Raw genomic sequence first — 21,875 nt, forward strand, 5'->3', positions numbered from 1 at the left:
TCTCTCTCCTTACTCTCATCTCTGTTAATTTTGCTATCTATCTTCATTCAAAAACCATAAAACCATAAAACAATAAAATAAAAGTATTATTTTTGTTACTAGAGAAATACTCCCTCCGTCCCTATAGTTCATATATGTAATTACCTATTTGACTAAAAATTTGTCACTAAATGTAAACCATTTTTCGAATTACTAGATGCATTTATTATTATTTTTCCTAAACATACCCTTAACTAATACTACTAACTTGTCTTGAAATATGAAAAGTCAAACTGAACACATATACAAATAAAAGATAATTTAATAATATTAATACACAAAATAGACACATTAATTACTCAAACAACTTTTCTTAAAAAAATGGCAAATGAAGTTTAGATATAAGGACTGAGGGAGTAAAACACAACGATGGTCACGAGTGTTCAGCTTTGAAGGAAACGATTGTCACGAGTGTTGTTTACGATACATATTTATTCCAAAGTCTAACCTAACTTTTTATTGTATGCCCCTATTAATGAGTGTACGTCCAACAACTTTCACATGGTTCATAAACCGAGGTCCGAGGGTGTGTGCTAAAAAAAATTAAACTAACAAAAAAAGAAGACAAAGTTGTACTTCTTTCGTTTCTAAATATAAGCAAAATTGACTTTTTAAGTTTATTCATTTAATAATGTATGTGGTTTTTAATATGGAACACATATATCATTAAATGAATAAACCTAAAAAGTAAATTTTACTTATATTTAAAAACGGACGGAGTACCTCTCAAGAAAGGTGTTAATTTACTAAATTTACTTTGTAAAAAAAAAAGCACTATATATAAAAAAATATTAAGGAGTTCGTGCATTCAATTTTTTTAAAAGTTTAAAAATTGTTTTTATCAACACAAAGTTATTATAAAATTTATTGATATGTGTCTTAAGATCACATGTTAATAATATCCTCTAATAAGTGATAAAAAAAATCAATACAAATTCATTTTATAAAACTTTTTTTTTTACCTTAAAGTGAGTTTAAAGAAAAAATAATTTGACAAAAACAAAACGATATTCATTCATTCAAATTGATAGAGTACATCATTCAACACCGCTAAAAACATAAATGATGAATCTGCAAACAAACTCACAACATCCAAGTTAATAGCATATATAAGAAAAAGATGAAGAGTGCTGATTTCAGGTAAAAAAATTGACCCAAAATCATCCCTCAATGAAGAAACTGGAAGAGAAAAACTAGAGAGAAAAAAACTAGAGTCGGTTTGTTGGAGAAGGAGATTGAAAAATCTTGTTCCTATTTACTTAAAATATATGGTTTAAAGAAAATTGTTAACCTAAATGACAAAATTTACAATTTTCAATTCTAATTAATTTTTTCTTTTCTAAAATATACCTTTAGAATCCCTAAAAAAAATATACTTTTAGAAATTATCATATGAAAATAATCATTGAAAAATTACATACATATCATCGAGGAGCTGAAGTTTGAACCAATGATCATGCACTAAACCATAAATGCGTTAACCAATTATTCACTTTGTTTTTTTTTTTAAGTAGCCTAATGGCTAGAAATTCATCTCTTAAAGAAGAATAAGTGTGGAGTATTTGAGGTTCGAACCCGACCCTTACATATATTATGCAATGTCCCTACTAATTGAGATAAGTTTACGGGAACAACAAATTCTTCACTTTCACTATGTATAACTATTATTTTAGAACGTTAACTATATAAAGAAAATATTTTGAGCTCCAAAAATTTGAGGTCCGGTGGCATGAGTACATCTTTACTCCATTTAGGAGAGCTCCATTTATACATGTTCACTGCATAGATGTATGACACGTGGCAAAAACATAATGAAAGGTTCAGATTGAAAGATTAAAAATAGGCATTTATTTACTGGAAAAACAAAACTTTCGCGCTTCCACCTCTTCCTCTCTCTGAAACAATATCTTCCTTCTCCTTATTCCTCAGAAACAACATCACCGCATTTTCGGAAGATTAACAAACTACCTTTAATCTTCGTCAAGTTTAAACCATCAAGTGACCTAGTAAAAAAAACTGATTAAAACATCCACATGTTGGGATATTCTTAAAAGCGGTGATATTATCTTTTTAACCCTATTTCTTGGTTGACCTTCTATCAATCGAAATTCAAATGCTGCAAATTTATCTTCTAAAGAATAATTCCCTCACCTTTTCTGTTCTACTTTTGTTGTTATTGGAAGATTTTGTAGATCCATTGCTTGTTTCAGTTTTCAATTTCAATATCTCCGTTGATATCAATTTGGATCGTTTTGTTTTTGTTTTTTCCTGTTAATCTCGAAGTAGTTAATTTCATCAGACGGAGACGATCGGACGGCGCCGACGAGAAGGAGAGGTAGAGGAAGCAGCCATGTTGTTTCAGAGAAGAAGAAAGGAAGGTGGGGCCGTTTGAGAGAGAGCGCGCGTATATTATTTTTTCCTGTGAACAAATGCCTATTTTTAATCTTTTAATCTGAGCCTTTAATCATGTTTTTGCCATGTGTCATACATCTATGCAGCAAACAGGTATAAATGGAGCAAAGATGCACTCTGGTGGTATAGTCCACCCTCGACCGGTTCTAATATAACAAATATAATAAAAGAAAGCAATTGATAAGAATAATGCATTATAATAGATGATTTTCTAGCCTCTGTCAAAAAAAAAAAAATAGATGATTTTCTAGCCATTTTAACTACTCGACCAAAAAACGATCTTGGCTACTTCTATGTCATGTGAAAAAAAATCATGAATAAAAGCCTCACACTTCATATATATCTCTCAAACGTGTCCTTTCCAACCATAGCCTCCATTTTTCCATAATTATTCCACCTCCCAACATGGCTGGAGAAGACTCTCTCAATGCGACACTTCTACCCCTTCAAGAACCAATACAAGAAACACCCAACAATAATTCCATTACAATATCTTCAATCTTAAACCTTCAAAACTTTTATATAATTTTAGGACCATTATTGTCAATTATTATTTGTCTCCTAGTGAAGCTAGATGCTCCTACGACAAGCACAAAAATGCTTGGTGTGATTGCTTGGGTTTTCACTTGGTGGATCACTAAGGCTGTTCCACTTCCTGTTACTTCCATGTGTCCTCTCTTTTTGTTTCCACTCTTTGGAATTGCTTCAGGTGATACTGTTGCTCATTCTTATATGGATGATGTGATTACTCTTGTTTTGGGAAGTTTCATTCTAGCTCTTGCTGTGGAACGATACAACGTGCATAAAAGATTGGCCTTAAATGTGAGTATTCCAATGCTTAAATTTGCACAATTTCTTTTAATATTGAATTAGAAAATCACATTTTAATATGAATAAGTAGAAAATTCGTGATTTGAACTTCAATCCCTACATGTTGAAACATCCGTGTCAATGAGCTGTTCTCACGAACATTAATTAAAATCTCCAAATTATAGTTCGAACAAAACTGCAGTTGAACCGTTTTAAATAATCCAATAGTGGACAATCTCGTTTCATAGTTCAACAATCGCCCAATTCAGTTTTGCTCATTATAAGTTTGAAATTAATCTTGTTTTAATATTAACTAATCGGATTTGTTTTATGTTTGTTAAATAAAGAGCATTCGATCATTTTTTACAGCCAAAATGATCGAATGCTCTTTATTTAATTAATTGTGAACAGTAATTTTGTACTGTACTGAAATAGCATGGCCAACGTGTGTCACATGATTGAATGCTCTTTATTTAATTAATTGTGAACAGTACTGAAATAGCATGTGCCCATGGTTCAATATCATGTAGGTCATGGATGTCAAAGCACATGTCTATCAAACTATGAAAGCATGTAATTTTTTTTTTTTTCAAGAAAACTATCAAAGCAAATTAATACAACAAACTCTTAACAAAAATACTACAAGTTAAAAAAAAAAATGCAGATTATTTTTTATTGATTATGCAATAAAGAACATAAGAAGAAAAAAAAAGTAATCATACTTAAATAATTAGTATAAAAAATTCAGGCATTTTCAATATAATCATATTTTTTAGCAAAATTTTAAAATAATTATAAAATTTAAAAATTCTTATTTCAATTAGTATCTTCAAATAGTAGTAATTTCATATTAAATTGATGTCTTGATATATTAGTTTCACTAAATTTACGTCGTGTTCGTTAAAACTTTACACGGACGTTGTATCAAAATTTAACTTTTTTTTTTGTATGATACCGTGTAATTAAACATATTGATCCCTATGCACAGGTAACCTTAGTGTTTTGTGGCGATCCACTAAATCCATCAATGCTACTATTAGGTCTATGTGCAACCACATTTTTCGTGAGCATGTGGTTACACAATGTCGCAACAGCGGTTATGATGATGCCGGTAGCAACCGGAATCCTACACCGGCTACCACCAGCGGAGGAGCAGCCAGAATTAATGAACAAGTTTAGTAGAGCAGTGATTCTAACAGTGGTGTATGCTACACCAATTGGAGGTATAAGCACTCTAACAGGAACAGGTGTGAACTTGATAATAATTGGAATGTGGAAAAGCCTTGCCCCTGAAGCAAAACCAATAGACTTCAATTCTTGGTTTTTCTTTGGGTTCCCCGTGGCTGTTTTGTTGCTTCTTTGCTTTTGGAGTATACTATGTTTGATTTATGTTCGAAAGGGGTCAAGTAGGGCTTTGTCTGATTATTTGGATAGAGCTCACTTGAAGAGAGACCTTGAAGCTCTTGGTAAGTTTCTCACTTCTAACCTATTTGAATATTTGATATGTTTTTTATTTTTTTTCGGTACAAGATATGCTGTGGTTAAATCTTACTCTTAATAAAATAAAAAAGATTAAGCTTGTAACAAACAAAAATCAAAAGAATTGAGGAAATAAAAGAATGGGTCATGCTAAAAGAAAGGTTAACATTTTCCTAAAAGAAATCGAAAAAATTAAGACAAATTTAACATGGTATTAGAAGAGTTGTTAACAACATTCTCTTTTAGAAAAAGAACAGAAGTTCAATTTTTATAGACTTCTATTTAAAAGACAATTTGATCCTATGTAAAAAATATGTTATCTCACCATCGACTCAAAGATTGATTCTAAAGCAGGCCAAAGAGAGTCTAAGAAACATGAAAATATTTTGTGGCATGTCAAAGACCTCAATTACAATGTGAAAGAAAAAAAATAATAGAATTAAGCTGATTCCTACTATATAGAAGAAATAAATGAATATGTAAAATTTATAATTTGGGAGTGAAACAATCCTTTTGAATGTTGTTTTTCTCAAACATTTATTAATTGGTTGGTCGAGTAAATAAATAGTTGGTTGATCGAGTAAAAATTTCTTATAGTGACATCTTCATAAAACACACGGAGATATTCTTAAAAGCTTTCACCACAAACAAGGAATCAAATTTCAACCAAAGACAATGTCAACCTTAATCAAAAGCAATTTCAATAGCCATAATAGCAGTCGTTAACTCGACTTCAAAAGCACATTCCTCATGGAAAAAGAAAAACGACCAACAATTGAACCTCTCAAATTTCTAAAAATGCCACCACAAGAGGCGGGGCATGAAGAACCATCTGTTTTGTTTAAAAATATAAAATTAACAATTTAATCTTTTAATTTTCAAATTTTGGTCAATTGATAATTTTAAGGGTTTTTAAGTCTTCATCAAAAACTATTTTGCTTCATATTTGAATTTTGAAAATCAAATAGACACTTTTCAAACTTTAAAGACTAAGTGTATGTTTGTATTGATGATGAATTTGAGGAAATTACAATGACAATGTAACTTTGTTAAAACTCAAAAATATAGATTTTGCTAAAATTACGTGATTTTATCAGATTTACCATGAATTCAAACATGTACTTAATTAATCCAATCATAAACTAAATAAATTTTTGTGCATATTTGATATCACACACAATGACTCGCTGTGATTTTGTCAAACTCAACCCACTTGATGACAAACCGACATGTTTTTTTCTTATAGAACATTGTTGGACTACTACTCTTTTTTACTCTATAATGACTAATCATTACACCACGAATTGTAAGACTTCAATACAGAAATGTCATGCAATTAATGTAGGTTCTAGCAGCTGTCTTATTATTCATAATCCCAAACATGAAGCAAAATGGGGAGAAGCTAATGGACTGGAATGAATGCAAAAAGTTACCATGGAACCTAATTTTGCTTCTAGGAGCTGGATTTGCCTTAGCTGATGGAGTACAATCTAGTGGTCTAGCAGATGTAATGTCAAAAGCCTTAGAATTCTTAAAAGATGTTCCATATTTAGCAATTGTTCCTGCTGTTAGTTTACTATGTAGCATTATCACTGAATTCATCACTTCCAATGATGCCACAGCCACACTTCTTGTTCCACTTTTGTATCACATAGCCATAACTATGCATGTTCATCCACTTCTTCTTATGATCCCTGGTGGTATAGCAACTGAGTTTGCATTCTGGCTTCCAACATCAACAACTTCAAATGTTGTTGGATTTGCCACTGGACATATAGAAATTAAAGACATGCTTAAAGTTGGTGTGCCACTTAAGATTGCTGGAGTTTCTGTTCTGGCTCTTCTCATGCCAACACTTGGTAAGTTGTTATTGTCTTTGTTTTCTAATCTATGATGTGGCACCGATATTTCTGAACAAAAGTGTGTTTGATGTCTGATATCAACACGATACTGACACATATGATTACATTTAATAAATTTATTTTCTTAAATTATTACCATTGTTAACGTGTTGTGTCCATTGTTCTAAGGGACATTTGCTTTGAGTATACTAATTTGGTTGAAAAAGAATTTTGATGTCTAAGGTTTGCTTTTGCAGGATCTATTGTTTATGGAACAAATGATGGTACGCAATAGGTGGCAGATGAAAACTCTCATTGGACATAGACTTCTTCTCCAAATTTATATTCTTGTGTTTATAAATTGAGTATATGATGATTGTTTTTAGAGGGTAAAAGGATATTCTGTAAAAAAAAAAAAAAAAGAGGTAAATGGATAGGAATTTCAATAGTTTATTGCTTAAAAAATTAATGAGATGCGGCATAGATTATTAACAATTTTTGGGTTGTTCATTAATGGAGGAAAATTACTCTAAAAAGGGACTAAAAAGCTACAATTATACTATCTAACATAACTATTAAATCTTAATTTGCATCATCTTTATCTGCAATTTTTAATAGAACATGTAATCAAAGGAAAAAGAAGCCGAAACAAAAATCCAGTGTGCAACATGTGCATGGGAAAAGACATGAAATGTGTAATTCATTCAATTTGCAAATGGTACACCACAATTGATTATAATTTCAAATCACAAACACATAAACATTCACTATGTTCGAAAGAAGAGGATGCCTATATTTCTGTGATATTTTTTGACACAAATTGCATAACGTGTTGGTTGATTTTAGATTCGTGATATTTGCGAAGAAATTTTCTCGCGACTAATAGCAACACTTTTTTTCAAAAATCGTGAAGACTTTTTTTTTTTTACCACAAAAAGGTGGGAAGACTTTGTTCCTTTTATTCTTTCCCTTAATAGTTAATTTGGTTGGCTAACTAACTGGTGAGGAATTTGGCCAAGGTTTATGGCTGCTTTTCTATTGTAAAGTTCTTTGATATCTTGAAGAGAAATAATGGCTTGAGTGTAATATTTCTATTGTGTATGTCATTCTGCCAGTAAAGCTAGGGTTTGGCTATTGTGTAAGTCATTCGTGCATAAATATTTAATACGATTGGAACTTATTTCTAGTTTTGTGCAAGATGTCTCTTGTCCATCAATCAATTGCGTTAGATAAATTGATGTTTGTCTATTTTTGTGTTAATGAATTTCACACACATTGCACGAGATAATCATAGCCATCCATCCCCTACCCATGCATGAATTGCATCTTCAAATTTCAGCCGTTATTTATTCTAGATTATAAGTACTAGTAGTATTTTTTTGTATTAAGGCTCTGTTTGGTAAAAATAGCGGATAACTTATAAGTTAGCTGATAGCTTTTAGCTGATAAACTAATTAAAGTGTTTGGTAAAAATAGCGGTTGAACTAGCTGATAAATGTAAAATTACATAAAAGGACATTATTAATTCATATAAAATTTATACTACTATAAATTAATATTTAAGATATTTGATAATTTAAATATTTTAAATTTAATAAATGTTTATATATTATTAAATTATTGTTTTTCGGTAAAAATTTATTTTTATTTCGATTCAGTTTCCAATTATTATACATTAATAAAAAAAACTAAAGTTTACAAATTTATTTTAAGAATAAAATAAAAAATAATCAATTCATATGATTAAAAAAATTTGTTAAAAAGAACGAAGGATAAAAAGCATGGGTAAAAAGCTATAAGCGAAGCTATAAGCATGGGTTTAAATTAAACGAAGCTATAAAGGAAGCATGGGTAAAACACGTATAAACGAAGGATAAAAAAAATTTGTTTTAAATTATAATAAATTAATTATTAAGGGTAAACATGGGTTTTAGTTAAAGTGGTAAGGGTATAAATGGAATAAAACATGAAAAGCTATAAGCTATAAGCTCAAACGCTACTTGAAGTAGCTTCTGAAAAATAGCTTATAAGCTCGTGGAAATTCGTGAAATAAGCTATAAGCTCGTGGTAAAAGATCGTTACCAAACAGAGCTTTTTTTGTCAAACGAGCTTATAAGCTATAAGCTATAAGCTATAAGCTCATTTGGTGGCTTACCAAACAGAGCATAAATCAGTTTCTCACAAGATTTAGCTTTTTCAACACAACCACTAAGGCTCTGTTTGGTAAAAAGAAGCTATAAGCTAGCTGATAGCTGATAAGCTAGTTGATAGCTGAAAAGCTAACTTATAGCTGATGACTGATAGCTGATAGCTTATAGCTGGAAAGCCCGCTTATTAAAAATAATGTGTTTGGTAAAATTAGCTGTTGAAGTGGCTGATAAGTATAAAATGACATAAAAGGACATGTTTATTTATTTACTTTTTATAAATTATATATATAAATTTTTTTACTTAATGTATTTTTTTTTAACTACTCAAATTTATTTGAAATTATTTTCATCTTCACATGATAAATGTGCTTTATGAATTAATTGACATTTTTTATTCGACAAATTTTATTTTTTAACGAATTTTATTTAACTAAATTTGTTTCACTATTTATTTATTATATATTTTTTTAACATTCAATCTTATATGAATTAAAAGCAAGGTCCTAAAAAAAGTGAACAACAAAATTTAGAAAACTATATATACCATGTCGTGACTTGCAATAAACTGTGAGGTTTTAGTGGCAGTAAGCCTTAAAACGTGGGAACATGGGTGGTTATTTTTTTAATTTAAAAATAATAAAATTAAATTAACAAGGTTATAATTGGAAAAAATTATAAGAAGCTATAAGCTACAAGCTCAAAAGCTACTTGAAATAGCTTTTCAAAAAAAGCTATAAGCTCACGAGAAAAGCTTGTTACCAAACACGTCACATTTTGATCCAACAAGCTTATAAGCTAATTCAAGAAGCTATAAGCTAGCTTTTTGTTGTTACCAAACACAGCCTAAACTGAAAATTAAATTTATAAACGGAAAGGTGGAAAAAAAATTAACTTTGAAAGTGATGAAAAGTTACTTTCACCGTGAGAGAAGGATGAATTTTTTTTGAAACTAATTGAATTGTACGAACAATATTAGGAGTCCTAAGTTAGGATGAAAAAGTTACTTTCAAATGTCGATCCCTACGGTGTCTTCGGATTCTAACTTTATAAGGAGTCCTAAGTTAGGATGAAAAAGTTACTTTCAAATGTCGATCCCTACGGTGTCTTTTAGGATGAAAAAGTTACTTTCAAATGTCGATCCCTACGGTGTCTTCGGATTCTAACTTTATAAGGAGTCCTAAGTTAGGATGAAAAAGTTACTTTCAAATGTCGATCCCTACGGTGTCTTCGGATTCTAACTTTATAGTATTGGTATACATGATTCCAGTGTTTTCTTTTTTTTGGTGGTGGCCGGATTCGATCCCCGGACCTTACATATATTATGCATTTGTCCATACCAACTGAGTTAAGTTCACGAGTCCTAAGTTACAAAAATATTTTTTTATTTAAATATTACCTAATGCAATCAAATGACGCATTGGCCAATTCAAAACATGAGTAACACTATATGCACTCTTTAGATTAATCTACGAACTCACAACTGATAAATAAATCTCTTTCTCACAATCAAAAATAAATAAATCTCTTTCTCGATATAATCACTTGATGAAATAAGAGAATCATTGTTATCGGTGTGGGTTATTTATGATCATATAATCATCTTACCAAATGGTTAATCAGTTGATCAAATAATCTGCTAAGCACCAAATTCCTTGGGCAATTACAATAACAAAACCTTAAATTAAGAGAGAACTAGTCTTATAAATCAATTTAAAATATCAATAATTGTAGACATATCTTTGAAGCAATGTGGAGGCTTGGGTCCTAAATGTCTTTATCACGGGATGTGGAATTGGATGCATCTTCATGTTCACTTGTGGACTAGAATACATCACATAGATTTCATTCAAATTTACACTATTTTTATATAAGATAAGGTTCACGTCATTTATTTCCTTAGCGCGCATAGTTTTGCGTTTTGATCCGTGTCTGCCAAATCTATTCATCATTCATATCCAGCTACCCAAATAATTTCATTTGTTTTGTTACCACCAGCTCTTCAAATCCAACGGCAATTTTTTAAGTTCGTTTTTGACCAATGACCAAGGCGTTGGAGGACGACATTTTCTTACCTTAGAAAATATATACTGTTGTCATTTTGTCACTAGTTGTACAAATTTAAAAGTACGATAATATTAATGGTAATTATAGATGCATATGATAGATTTCTTTGAAATCATTTTAGCTAAAAAAAAAATTGATTTAATATCTTTATCAACAATTTTGATGTCAATCATGCATTTGTGTGTAGGTAAAAGTCATATTTGAACCATTACTCATATATTTAACCACAATTTAGTTGTTTGTCATTATAAATGGTGTTAGTTTTTCTTCTTCTTCAATTCTTTATAAACGAAAGCTGTCAAGATTATGACGGGGACTCCAAATTGTCGAGGACTACCATGGTAGAACTTGTTTTGCACTATAAGGGTGTACTTTACTTATCCGTTTGTTAGTGATTCTCTTTACCCAAGTGACCGTTTGGGTCATATCGAGATATGAGTTACTTGAGTGTGTATTTGATTGATGAGAATTGCTTTTCCGACAATGAAAGTTTCCTATTGACACAAGTAAAATACTAAAATGCCCCCAGCGGTTGTTAACAACCGCTCTGCAAATCGCCGGTAGTTAACTGCCGCTGGCCCTCAGCGGTAGTTAACTACCGCTGGAAATTGCTTTTCTGCACATCTTTTCATTCTCTTTCTCTCTCCTCCTCATCTGAAAGCAATGGTTACTGTATTTTAGTATTTTACTTGTTAACAACAGCTGGAGAAGCTTGCTCAAAATCAACCAAATTGAACAATAAAAACATTTTAAGTCTGATTGCATTAAATTCCACTATTAAACAAAATTGAAGGTTCTGAAACTATTGAACATAGATGGTGGCTATTGAGCTCTTGTGTTTCATTGCCTCCAAGTTGAATATTATGACAATCACATTTTTCAGAAGATGTTATGATGGTATTTGGTGAAGTCCAGAAACTGAATTCTTTGTTTCCTTCATCAGTATTTTCAGGAGTGTGTGTTTGGAAGGTTGAGTAGCTCATGGTTTTTGAGACTAGTGAAAAGAGAAGAAAGGTGATGGTGGTTTTGAGTAGGGGGAATGGGAAGTGAGGTCCATATTATTATCAATGGCACCAGGAAGAACAAGTCTGACAGCAGTTTGAATTTCCCTTGAAGTGATTGTTGGCTTCTTGTGATTCTTGAGCAAGCTTCACAAAGATATCAATGATGGCAAAAGGGAGGATGGGGCTGTAAGATAGCAAAAGGGAAATGACATGGAAAGACAAAGTGAAAAAAAGACAGAAATAGATGGAGAGAACGTACACCAATAAATTGAAGAAAGGAATTCAGCGGTAGTTAACTACCGCTAGGCCCCAGTGGTAGTTAACTACCGCCGATTTGTAGAACGGTAATTAACTGCCGCTGGGGGCATTTTACTATTTTACTTGTGTCAATAGGAAGTTTTCATTGTCAAAAAAGCAATTTTCTTGATTGATCGAGGTAGACATAGATCCTTTTATGGGTCATTTTATATTGTGTGATCAACTTTGATCCATTGTTGGCTCGATTAATGACTTGTACATCAACATTACAAATTCAAGGAGTATATATTGTCACATTCATAAGCATTTTGTCATTTTATGCTATGAATTTAGTTGTTGTGTTGTATTTCTTTTTATGTATTATACAGATTTGTACGAATGTCTTTACTAGGGAGGGAGGGAGGGAGGGAGAGGGAGAGAGAGAGAGGGAGAGAGAGAGAGAGAGAGAGAGAGAGAGAGAGTAACAAAATGCAAACATCTCAAACATTCAATGATTAAGGGATTAATGTATTCTTGTTTTATGTTCCATCCATTTTTTTATTCATGGATGAAGTAGCAATGACCGCCTAAAACTCGCACACACACATTTACAAAGTCTTGAATTCAAACTCGAGTGAACGTGACTGGTAAACAAATTCAACATTATAGTTTGAGTCAAGTCTTACAAACTCACCTGTTTTATTTACATGTTGTTTAAGATTTTTTTTCAAACATGATCAATTAATTGCATTGATTTGTATAATAAAATAGCTTATTAATACTAAAATATTTATGTCCTCGTAAGCTTAACTTCATTAATATGAACATTGTATACTCTCTCCGTTTTAAAATGAGTGTCGTTTTAGGCCATTGCACACAGATTAAGGAATGAAATCAAATAATCATTAGACATAACACTTTTACTAAATTGCCCTTACTTTATAAGAAAAAGACAAACTTAAAGTTGCATTGAAAATTGTGTGAGAGAAAAGTTGGAGAGGGTAAAGTTGGAAGAAAAAAATTAAAGTTGTATTGGAAATGTAAAACGACATTCATTTTAAAACAATTTTTTTTTACTAAAGCGACACTCATTTTAAAACGGAGGGAGTAATATAATACATACAGAGCAGAGTTTGAACCTAGATACCTTATTCACGGTGAAATTATAGATGAGTAATGATATTTTGACATTCATTTGATGACAACTTTGTTGACAACCTTGTTTTTATCATTTCTTATTGGTCAAAAACAATGGAGAGAGAAAAATGAAGAGAGAGGATAACAACATCATGTGAGTATGAGAGAGAAAGTTGTCCAAAAATTGTCAAAAAGTGGTTGTCAAAATATCATTTCTCTTATAGATAGGCCTCGTGACTAACCAAAATTGAAAAGAAAAAGAAAAATAAGTTTGACACTTGGGATAAAAACGAGAGAATAGTTATGAACCAAATTTCCTTATTTGTCCTTTTGTGGAAAGTAAGTGGATTTTCTTATTTAAATAGTTAATTAACGCCATCCAATATTCCAATCAGGATTTTTTCTTTGCTTAGACAGAAAGCCATCATGATCCAATAACTTAAGTACATCCCACTCACGGATTTGTAAAATTATAACAGAATTTAGCACGAAAACGCGTAATTATTCCAAATAATATCCAGGGGCAAATCCGTCAAACCCGACACGTACCTATCAAATCTAAGAAGCCCCATAACTCACGCCTTATAAATAGCCACAACCATATCATCTTACAAAATAATTAGAAATTTCATAACCAAATCTTGAATTAAAAGAAACAAAACCATCAATTTTTATTGTTGTTACCAATGAAACTTCACAACGGTGCAATCTTTGTTCTTCTCTTTCTATCTGTTGTGTCGGTCTTTACCGTTTCCAATGGTTTGAAGAAGGATGCTCTTGTCGGTGGGTGGACCCCAATCAAGAACGTGAAAGACCCACAGGTGGTTGAGATCGCGAAATTCGCAGTGACAGAGTACGGGAAACAATCTGGTTCGAAACTGAGTTTCGTGAAAGTGATCAAAGGTGAGACACAAGTGGTTTCTGGTACGAATTACCGTCTTGTGTTGGCTGCGAAAGATGTTTCTGTGACGAAGAATTATGAAGCACGTGTTTGGGAGAAACCTTGGCTTCATTTGAAGAATCTTACTTCGTTTAAACCTGTTGCTTAATTATGTGATGTTGTTTGTTCTATTATTATCATGAATTGTACTGTATCTAATATATATGTTTATAATAAGGTTTTGATTTAGCAAGATGAGGCTAAATCTATGATTATGTATATGTTTGTGTGTTGAGTTCTATTTTCTGACATTTGCGGTTTTTATTTCTTAAGGGTGTGTTTGAGAAGAGGGTTTAGGAGGGGAAGGGAGGGGAGAGCTTACATTTCTTTTTTAATTTAAAGACATTATAAAATAATTTTCAAAAAATTGAATTAACAACATGATAAATGATCATATAATACTTCAAAAACACTTAATTTATCTTAAAAAGACATTTTACATTGTTCGTAATTTAAAAAATAAAAATGAGTTCTCTCTTCCCTTCCCCTCCTAAACCCTCTTCCCAAATACACCCTAAGAAATTTGTTGTTTTGTGATATCTGTGTTTGAGATTTTGAAATGAATGTACTATCTGTTAATTCAAACTGAACATAGAAAATGGTTTTTTTTTTTTTTTTTTCAAGTGGAAGGGAACAAAAGCAGGGAAGTTCGTGGAAGATGAAAAAATTGTGCTCTAGAAACAGGGGCGGATCCAGACTTTAGGTATATGTGGAGCTAAAATTTCAAATAAATAATAATACAAACAATTTTTTTTAATCGACAAATATTATTACCGCATTGTTTGATACAATACATTACAATGAAAATCATCTCTCTCTCTAAAACACAATACCCTCTGATTTCTCTCTAAGCAGAGCACCGCCTACCCCCTCAAATCCAATCATTTGTTTCAAAATGTAGAGCAGCTAGACGGTGGTGTGATGAGCGGCGTGGCCCTCCACACCACCTCACCTCCAGATTGTCGGCGGTCTCTCCGTCGTTGGTTTTGGAGGTTTTTGGATCTGTTTCGTTACTCTTCCTCTAACTGTTCGCTGCTTTCCTTTCCTTTCCGCGTTTCGGCGTCGTTTTCCTTTTTGATTGACGCAAGGTGTTAGGTTGTGGTGGTTTCTGCCGTGGTTACTCTGAACAGCACCACCACCTTCATCCTCTCTGGTTCTTTTTCTTTGGTTCGTTGTCCGGGTTCGTATTCGCTTGTTCTGATCTGCTCCAGATCTTTGATTCAGACTCACCTTGTAGTCGCAGCTGGCAGCTACGCCGACAACCTCCTCTGATGTGTGTCGTGTGTTATGTTTGTGTGGTGGTGAAGAGGTGGTAACAAAGGTTGTTTTTGGGTGGTTTTTGTGGTGGTGACATATCATTTTAGAGGTGGTGAGGCTGCGGTGGTGGTGATGTTGCGATGGTTTTGGATGCAGGTTGTTGTGGTGGTGGAGATGTGTGGCGGTGGTGATGCGGTGGTGGTGATGTGTGGTGCAGATTTTAGTGGTCCGTTTCCGGCGAAGGTAGATGTGTTGGCTGTTGGTGGGTGTGTAGGTGTTGACGGGGTAGTCGGTGGTGGTGACAAATGTGTGGTGTCGAGGGGATGATGTGTGGTACCGATATGTGTGACCCGTTTCTGGCGGTTTTAGGTGTGGTGACATCTCTTTCATTCACGATTAATCCTCCTTCAACGGACTCCCGGATCGTTTGTCGTCGTAAGGATCGTGGTGGTTGTGGTTGTTCGCGCCAGTGGTCGTGGTGCTTCGGAGTTGGGGTCGGAGCGGTTTGTGGACAGGAGCTATTTAACGGGGTGGTTGGAGTTGTTTAGGTGAGGAGGTGGGTGTGTTGTTAAGGGTGATTTCTTCTCGAGGCTGCCTCTGTTATTCGGGTCATTGTTCGTCGTAACTAGCTCTTGTTTGCATTTTTTGGGTTGTTAAGGGGTTTAAGGGTGCTTGGAGGAAGCGTGTCCCGATGTGTTGAGCTTTTTCCTTATGATCTGTTTGTTGTTTGCACCACCGGCAACCAGTACACAAAAAGTATAGCAAACGACATTACTTTTGCCTCGAGATCGGGAGTCGATGACTAGCTACAATCTTGTTTGGCGTGATTTGATGTTTCTCTGGTGTACCGGAGGTGAGGGGTGCTCTTCTGATTTGGTCTTAAAGTTTGGTGGGCCGATCACTTTTGATTCGAGATCGGGAGTCAGTTCTTTGGATCAGTTTTGGTTTTGGGCTGTTTATGGTTTCTTTCGGTGGATCAGAGGTCGAGAGGTGGTGGAAGCTGAATGATCTTTCGGATAAGAGCTTTTCGGATGTGGCTCAGCTTTGGTGTTCAGGATTTGGAGTTTATTTTGAGGGATGTTTTTCTTTGGGGGTGAGTAGTAACGACGGGTGGTGTTCGATATCGTTTTACAGTGGTCGTTTTCGTGAAGGAGTCTCTTTTTAGGTGGTTACATGTATTTTGGTGGTGTTGTCCTCAAGGGGGTTTTTAGGGTGTTTGTTTTCGGATGTTCCGCCTATGTACGTCGTCTTTTGTTTGTATTCTCAGATTCACCGGTCTCTGTTCGTCTTGAGCAGAGATCAGGTTGTTTAATAAAATTTGTTGTTCAAAAAAAAATGAAAATCATCTCATATCCATTTGTTGAAAATGAGATAAAATGACATCATTGCTAATTGTTAATAGAGCATCTCTTAACCACTGATTACTCATTTTATTACATAGGTTACTCTTCACAACTTTCATAGCTGAAAAAACATGTTCAACACTTGCAGTTGCTACCGTGCGTGTTATCTACTAAAAATAAAAAAATAGGGAAAAGCATGTGGAGGTATAGTCCCACATAGCTCCAACATGCATCCGCCCCTGTCTAGAATTGAGTTAATGTATGTTTGATTTTGTAGTGGAGAAAATTGAGTTTTAATAAATTGTTTTGGGAAATTAAATTTAATTAAAAATGTGGAGGATGCAAAATGATTTCTATATATAGTTGATTGAGGTTGGCCTCGTAGAGGTATGGTGGTACCTAAGTGAATCTTGAATAGTCCATTTACTAATTACTAAAACTACAAGGAGTTTTTGAGGAAGAGAGAAATTTACTCATTGTCATCAATTTCAAAGTCTATACTACAATAATCAATTTTAAAGTTATCAACTTCAACTTTTACACTGTGTTTGGAAGAGAAGAAATAGGGGAGAGAGAAGTTGAGTGGAGAGAGATAGAAGAGAAGTTGGTAATTTCTTTTGTTTGGAAACCAAAGAAATAGGGGAGAGAGAGTTAAAATACGTGGGACCTACATGTTTTTTATTTCTCTTCACAGGAGCGAAGAAATAGCTGAGAAAGGGGTATTTTTTTCAAAATTCCATATTTGCCCTTGTCTTCTACCTTGTTTCAAACTCCACAAAATTGCAGAAAATTTAAAGACTGTATCCCCGTGAAACTTTAATTCCAGATATTTCTCCTATTTAATTACCAAATTGTTCTCTAATTTAATTTCTTAAATTGTTCTGATAGATTTTCTCTAATTTAATTTCTTTCCTCCGATAGATTTTTTTGTTAATAAAAGAAGCTTACGTACGAGGGTGGGTGAGTATCGAGTGTTTTTTCTTCCTTTTTTTCGTACCTGTGGAGTTCATTTTTTTTCTTCAAGGTGTGAGTTCATTTCTTATTTTTTTTAAGTCGTGAGTTCATTTTCTTTTCTTTTGAAGCTACGCGAGTTCATTTTTTTTTTATTACACATTAAATTAGTCAAATTAATTAATAATTGAAATAACTAAATTATTTAAACTAATAATTAATAAGTAATATAATAGATAGTTAAATTAATCTAGTTATTTAAATTACACTAAATTATAATATCAAGTGATTAAATTAATTAAATTATTTTTATAAGATTTTTTATCTCAAGGGTATTTTTGTACTTTTAGATATAATCAAAACTTCTCTCTTCCCAATTTCTTTTATCTTTCTCTTATATCAAACAATCCCTCAAATCTACTCTATTTCTCTCTTCTGATACTCTCTCACCTATTTCTCTCTTCTCACTTTCTTCTCACAACCAAACACACCCATAGGTATTGTTTGTTTCAAAGGAAAGTGAGTGGGGAGACAGTGGAGAGGAAAGAAAGTTTATGGGAAAGTGTGCTTCCATAGTTTGGTTCACCTCTGATAGAGCAAGGAAAGAATGGCTTAGCTGGGGTCCACGCACCAGATGCTTTCCGCTCAAAAATGCGAAGAAAGCTGAGGATGGGTTTGTAGTCCAATAGAAAGACAAAATTACCCTTGCCTTTGAAATTGTTCACGTGCATTATATTTTTTTTCATTAACTTCCTTCTCAAACATTTATCACTGCTGCACTAGATCTATGCCAATCACTTGTTATTTTTTATATTATTATTATTATTATTATTATTATTATTATTATTATTATTATTATTATTATTATTATTATTATTATTATATATCATAGAAAAGAATATATATTAGTGAATTTACGTGTATCTATCATATAAATAAATATTAAAATATTACATTTAACATAAGGGTATTTATGACATTTAATAAATATACATCTTTCTTTCCTTCCACTTTATTATCACTTTCACTAATACCAAACAACTAAACAAATCATCTTACTTTCTTCACACTTTCTCTTAACCTTGTGTGATTGATAGTAGAACTACCACATGTTTATATTATGTATAATGAGAAATCTCTTATTTGGCGCATGATCGTCCATTTATCCTCCAGTGCAGGGAGAATACCATCAGGAGACCTAATTGAAGCGATTATATGTTCCAACCAATTGGACATAACATTCACGTTCACTAGTTAACTCCTGCTAAAAATTCAAAACGGGTATTCTTAATTCAACATAATTTGTTGTATGTTTGTTAACTTTAAGTTAGGAGTAAGTTAGAAGCTTGTTATGTTTCTTGTCCTTAAAAAAAATAAACTAATTTGTTATTAGTATGCAGTAAACTAATTTAGTAGCTTAGCTCGAAATTTAACTCAAGCCAACAAAGTTTATTCTCTAACATCCACCCATTGAACTAACAATAAATGTAAAGTTTAAAATTGAAAATTTTACATTCAATATTTTAAAGTTTAAAAATTTATATATATTTTTTTAATATAAATTTATATTTCAATTCTTTTTTTAGATTTTTAAAAGACATGAGTTAGCATGACTCGCAAGTCATAACTTATTTTTATTGATTACATGAACTTTCTTATTGTGTGTGGCTGTGTGTGGGGTCCAGCCAGTGATTGAAGTTTCAAACTTCACGTGAATTGCCAGCTAAAATAAAGAAGGCAATTTGCAAATTGCTTTGTTTTCTCCACTTGCAATTGCCACTTGCAATTATTAATTATGAATCAACAGTGCTTCTTAAGCCTATAAATAGCACACGGCAATTGAAGCAATTACACCACAACAACAACAAGAAATCCTCAACACAGAGTGTTGAGAGAAAGAGAGAAAAATCCTCACTCATAGAGTTGAGAGAAAAATAGAGAGTTCCTCATAAGAGTGTGAGAGAAAAATATAGTGAGCCAATTTGTGAGAGTTGTATCTACAAATTGAGATACATAGTTAGGTCCACCTGAGGGTGAAGATTTGTATTCCCATTATTATTATAGTGGAGATTTAAGAGGCCTACGGGTCCCGTGGTTTTTCCTTACTCACATTGAGAAGGTTTTCCACGCTAAAAATTTGTTGTGTGTCATTTTACGTTTCCGCTAAAGTGCCTATTTTGAGTTCACGGAGGAGGGAAATTATGCAGGCATTTCCCAACAGTGGTATCAGAGCACTCGTTGCTCTGGGACTCTGAGGTGTTGTATCTGCAAGATAATTCTTAGTATGCTCTGTGGCTGCAACATTGTTTGATCTTCCACATCAGAAAAGAAATTTCTTGTCGCTAGATATAAAGTGAGGTAGTGATATATTGCATGTCTAGGAAAGTTCTGGCAAGGAAAGACTTGGTATTTAAGTGTGTCTATTGACCCACCTCTCTTACCTGGGAATTTTCCTGGTGCACTATTCACAAACTCATTTTTTCTAGTATACGATACTAGTGACACTGGTTAAAGAAATTATTTCCTGTGTAACTCAAGATGGATGGTTCAATCAGCCATGATGGTGATATGTTCAAGCTAACGGCTGACAACTATACATATTGGAAGCCAATGATGGAAGACCACTTGTATTGCAAAGACTTCCATGAGCCAATCACCCAAAAAGATAAACCCGAGAAGAAGACCGCTACGGAATGGGAGACGGAGAATCGGAAGACAGTGGCTATGATCCGAAAATACATTGATCGAAGCTTGTTCGAGCATGTATCAACTTATACCAATGCGTATGAGTTATGGACGAAGCTTGAATCGTTGATTCAAAAGAAGACGCCCAGAAACAAAGCACACCTTGTTAGAAGACTGGTGAAGTTAGAATACTCAGACGGTCAAAACATGATCGAGCATCTAAATACCTTCAAAGGTATTGTAAATCAACTGACAAAAACAGAAATGAAGATAGATGACGAGTTGCAAACACTTCTACTTCTCAGTTCCTTACCTGAAAGTTGGGACACTCTAGTTGTCACTCTCAGCAATTCTGCTCCAGATGGAAAACTTAGCATGGATTCAGTCACTGACTGCCTGTTAAATGAAGAGTCAAGACGAAGGGAAAGAGGCTTGAACAATCAGTTCGAAGCCAACGTCGTTGACAATAGAGGAAGGAGCAAGAACCGTCAAAAAGGTGGTCGTGAAAAATCACGAGGCAGATCAAAGACTCACACTAAACTAAGTTGTTATTACTGTGGCAAACCGGGCCATAAAAAGTTTGAGTGCAGATTCTTCAAGAGAGATCAACAGGCTGGAACGATCCATCCTGATATAATCGATCCAAAGAAGAAAGAAGATGGAACCACGACAGCAGTCGTAGCAACTAACGAGAATTTCTTTCTCGTTGAAGATGAAAATTATCTAAATGTAGCGTCTAATGACTGCATTTGGATAATTGACTCAGGAGCATCCTTTCATGTAACCCCTCATGAAGAATTCTTCTCATTATATCAAAAAGGAGACTTTGGTATGGTAAAGATGGGCAATGATGTCACAAGCAAGATTGTTGGCATTGGCGAGGTGACTCTGGTTACAGATAATGGCTCTAAGCTCGTGTTGAAGGAGGTTAGACATGTTCCAGACATGCGTCTAAACCTTATCTCAACAGGAAAGTTAGATGATATTGGTATGATAAACCAATTTGGAGCTGGTAGATGGAAGCTCAGTAAAGGAAGCATGATCATTGCTCGTGGTAAAAATGAAGGCTCTCTGTATGTTATGCAGGGAAAGATAAACAAGGGAGATATCAATGTATCTCAAGACATGAGCAAAGAACTGTGGCACAAACGACTTGGCCACATGAGCGAGAAAAGTTTGGAGATTCTTGCTAAGAATCATCTTCCAAACATCAAGGGTCAACCACTGGAATCTTGTGAAGAAGAAAACATATCCTAGATCTTGTTCATTCAGATGTTTGCTCTACATCTGAAAGGTCCCTTGGTGGCTCACAATACTTTGTTACCTTCATTGACGACCACTCTAGAAAAGTGTGGGTGTATCCATTGAAGACGAAAGATCAAGTTCTTCAGGTTTTCAAAGAATTTCATGCCTCTGTAGAACGGGCATCTGGAAGAAAACTGAAATGTTTAAGAACAGACAACGGTGGAGAGTATATAGGCTCATTTGCAGCCTACTGTAAATCTCATGGAATAAGACATGAGAAA

The 21,875-nt window shown here is 33.5% G+C and overlaps 2 protein-coding genes across 2 annotated transcripts; both read left to right on the top strand.

The window, feature by feature from the left end:
* The first annotated feature begins 2,670 nt into the window (after positions 1-2,670).
* On the top strand, positions 2,671-7,076 carry LOC146944749 (tonoplast dicarboxylate transporter-like). The gene is made up of 4 exons (XM_085743097.1): positions 2,671-3,273; positions 4,250-4,801; positions 6,086-6,599; positions 6,839-7,076. Exons 1-4 carry the CDS (start codon positions 2,857-2,859, stop codon positions 6,874-6,876), a joined length of 1,521 nt encoding a protein of 506 aa, XP_085599223.1. The 5' UTR covers positions 2,671-2,856; the 3' UTR covers positions 6,877-7,076.
* Positions 7,077-13,790: 6,714 nt separating this feature from the next.
* Positions 13,791-14,332, top strand: LOC146944750 (cysteine proteinase inhibitor 1-like). The gene has a single exon (XM_085743105.1). The coding sequence runs from the start codon at positions 13,860-13,862 to the stop codon at positions 14,220-14,222; it is 363 nt and encodes a 120-aa protein (XP_085599231.1). The 5' UTR covers positions 13,791-13,859; the 3' UTR covers positions 14,223-14,332.
* The last annotated feature ends 7,543 nt before the right edge of the window (positions 14,333-21,875 follow it).

Source organism: Medicago sativa, chromosome 2 (genome assembly GCF_051527215.1).
Source record: "Medicago sativa cultivar Bolivia chromosome 2, Bolivia_mono, whole genome shotgun sequence".
Taxonomy (NCBI): Eukaryota; Viridiplantae; Streptophyta; class Magnoliopsida; order Fabales; family Fabaceae; genus Medicago; species Medicago sativa.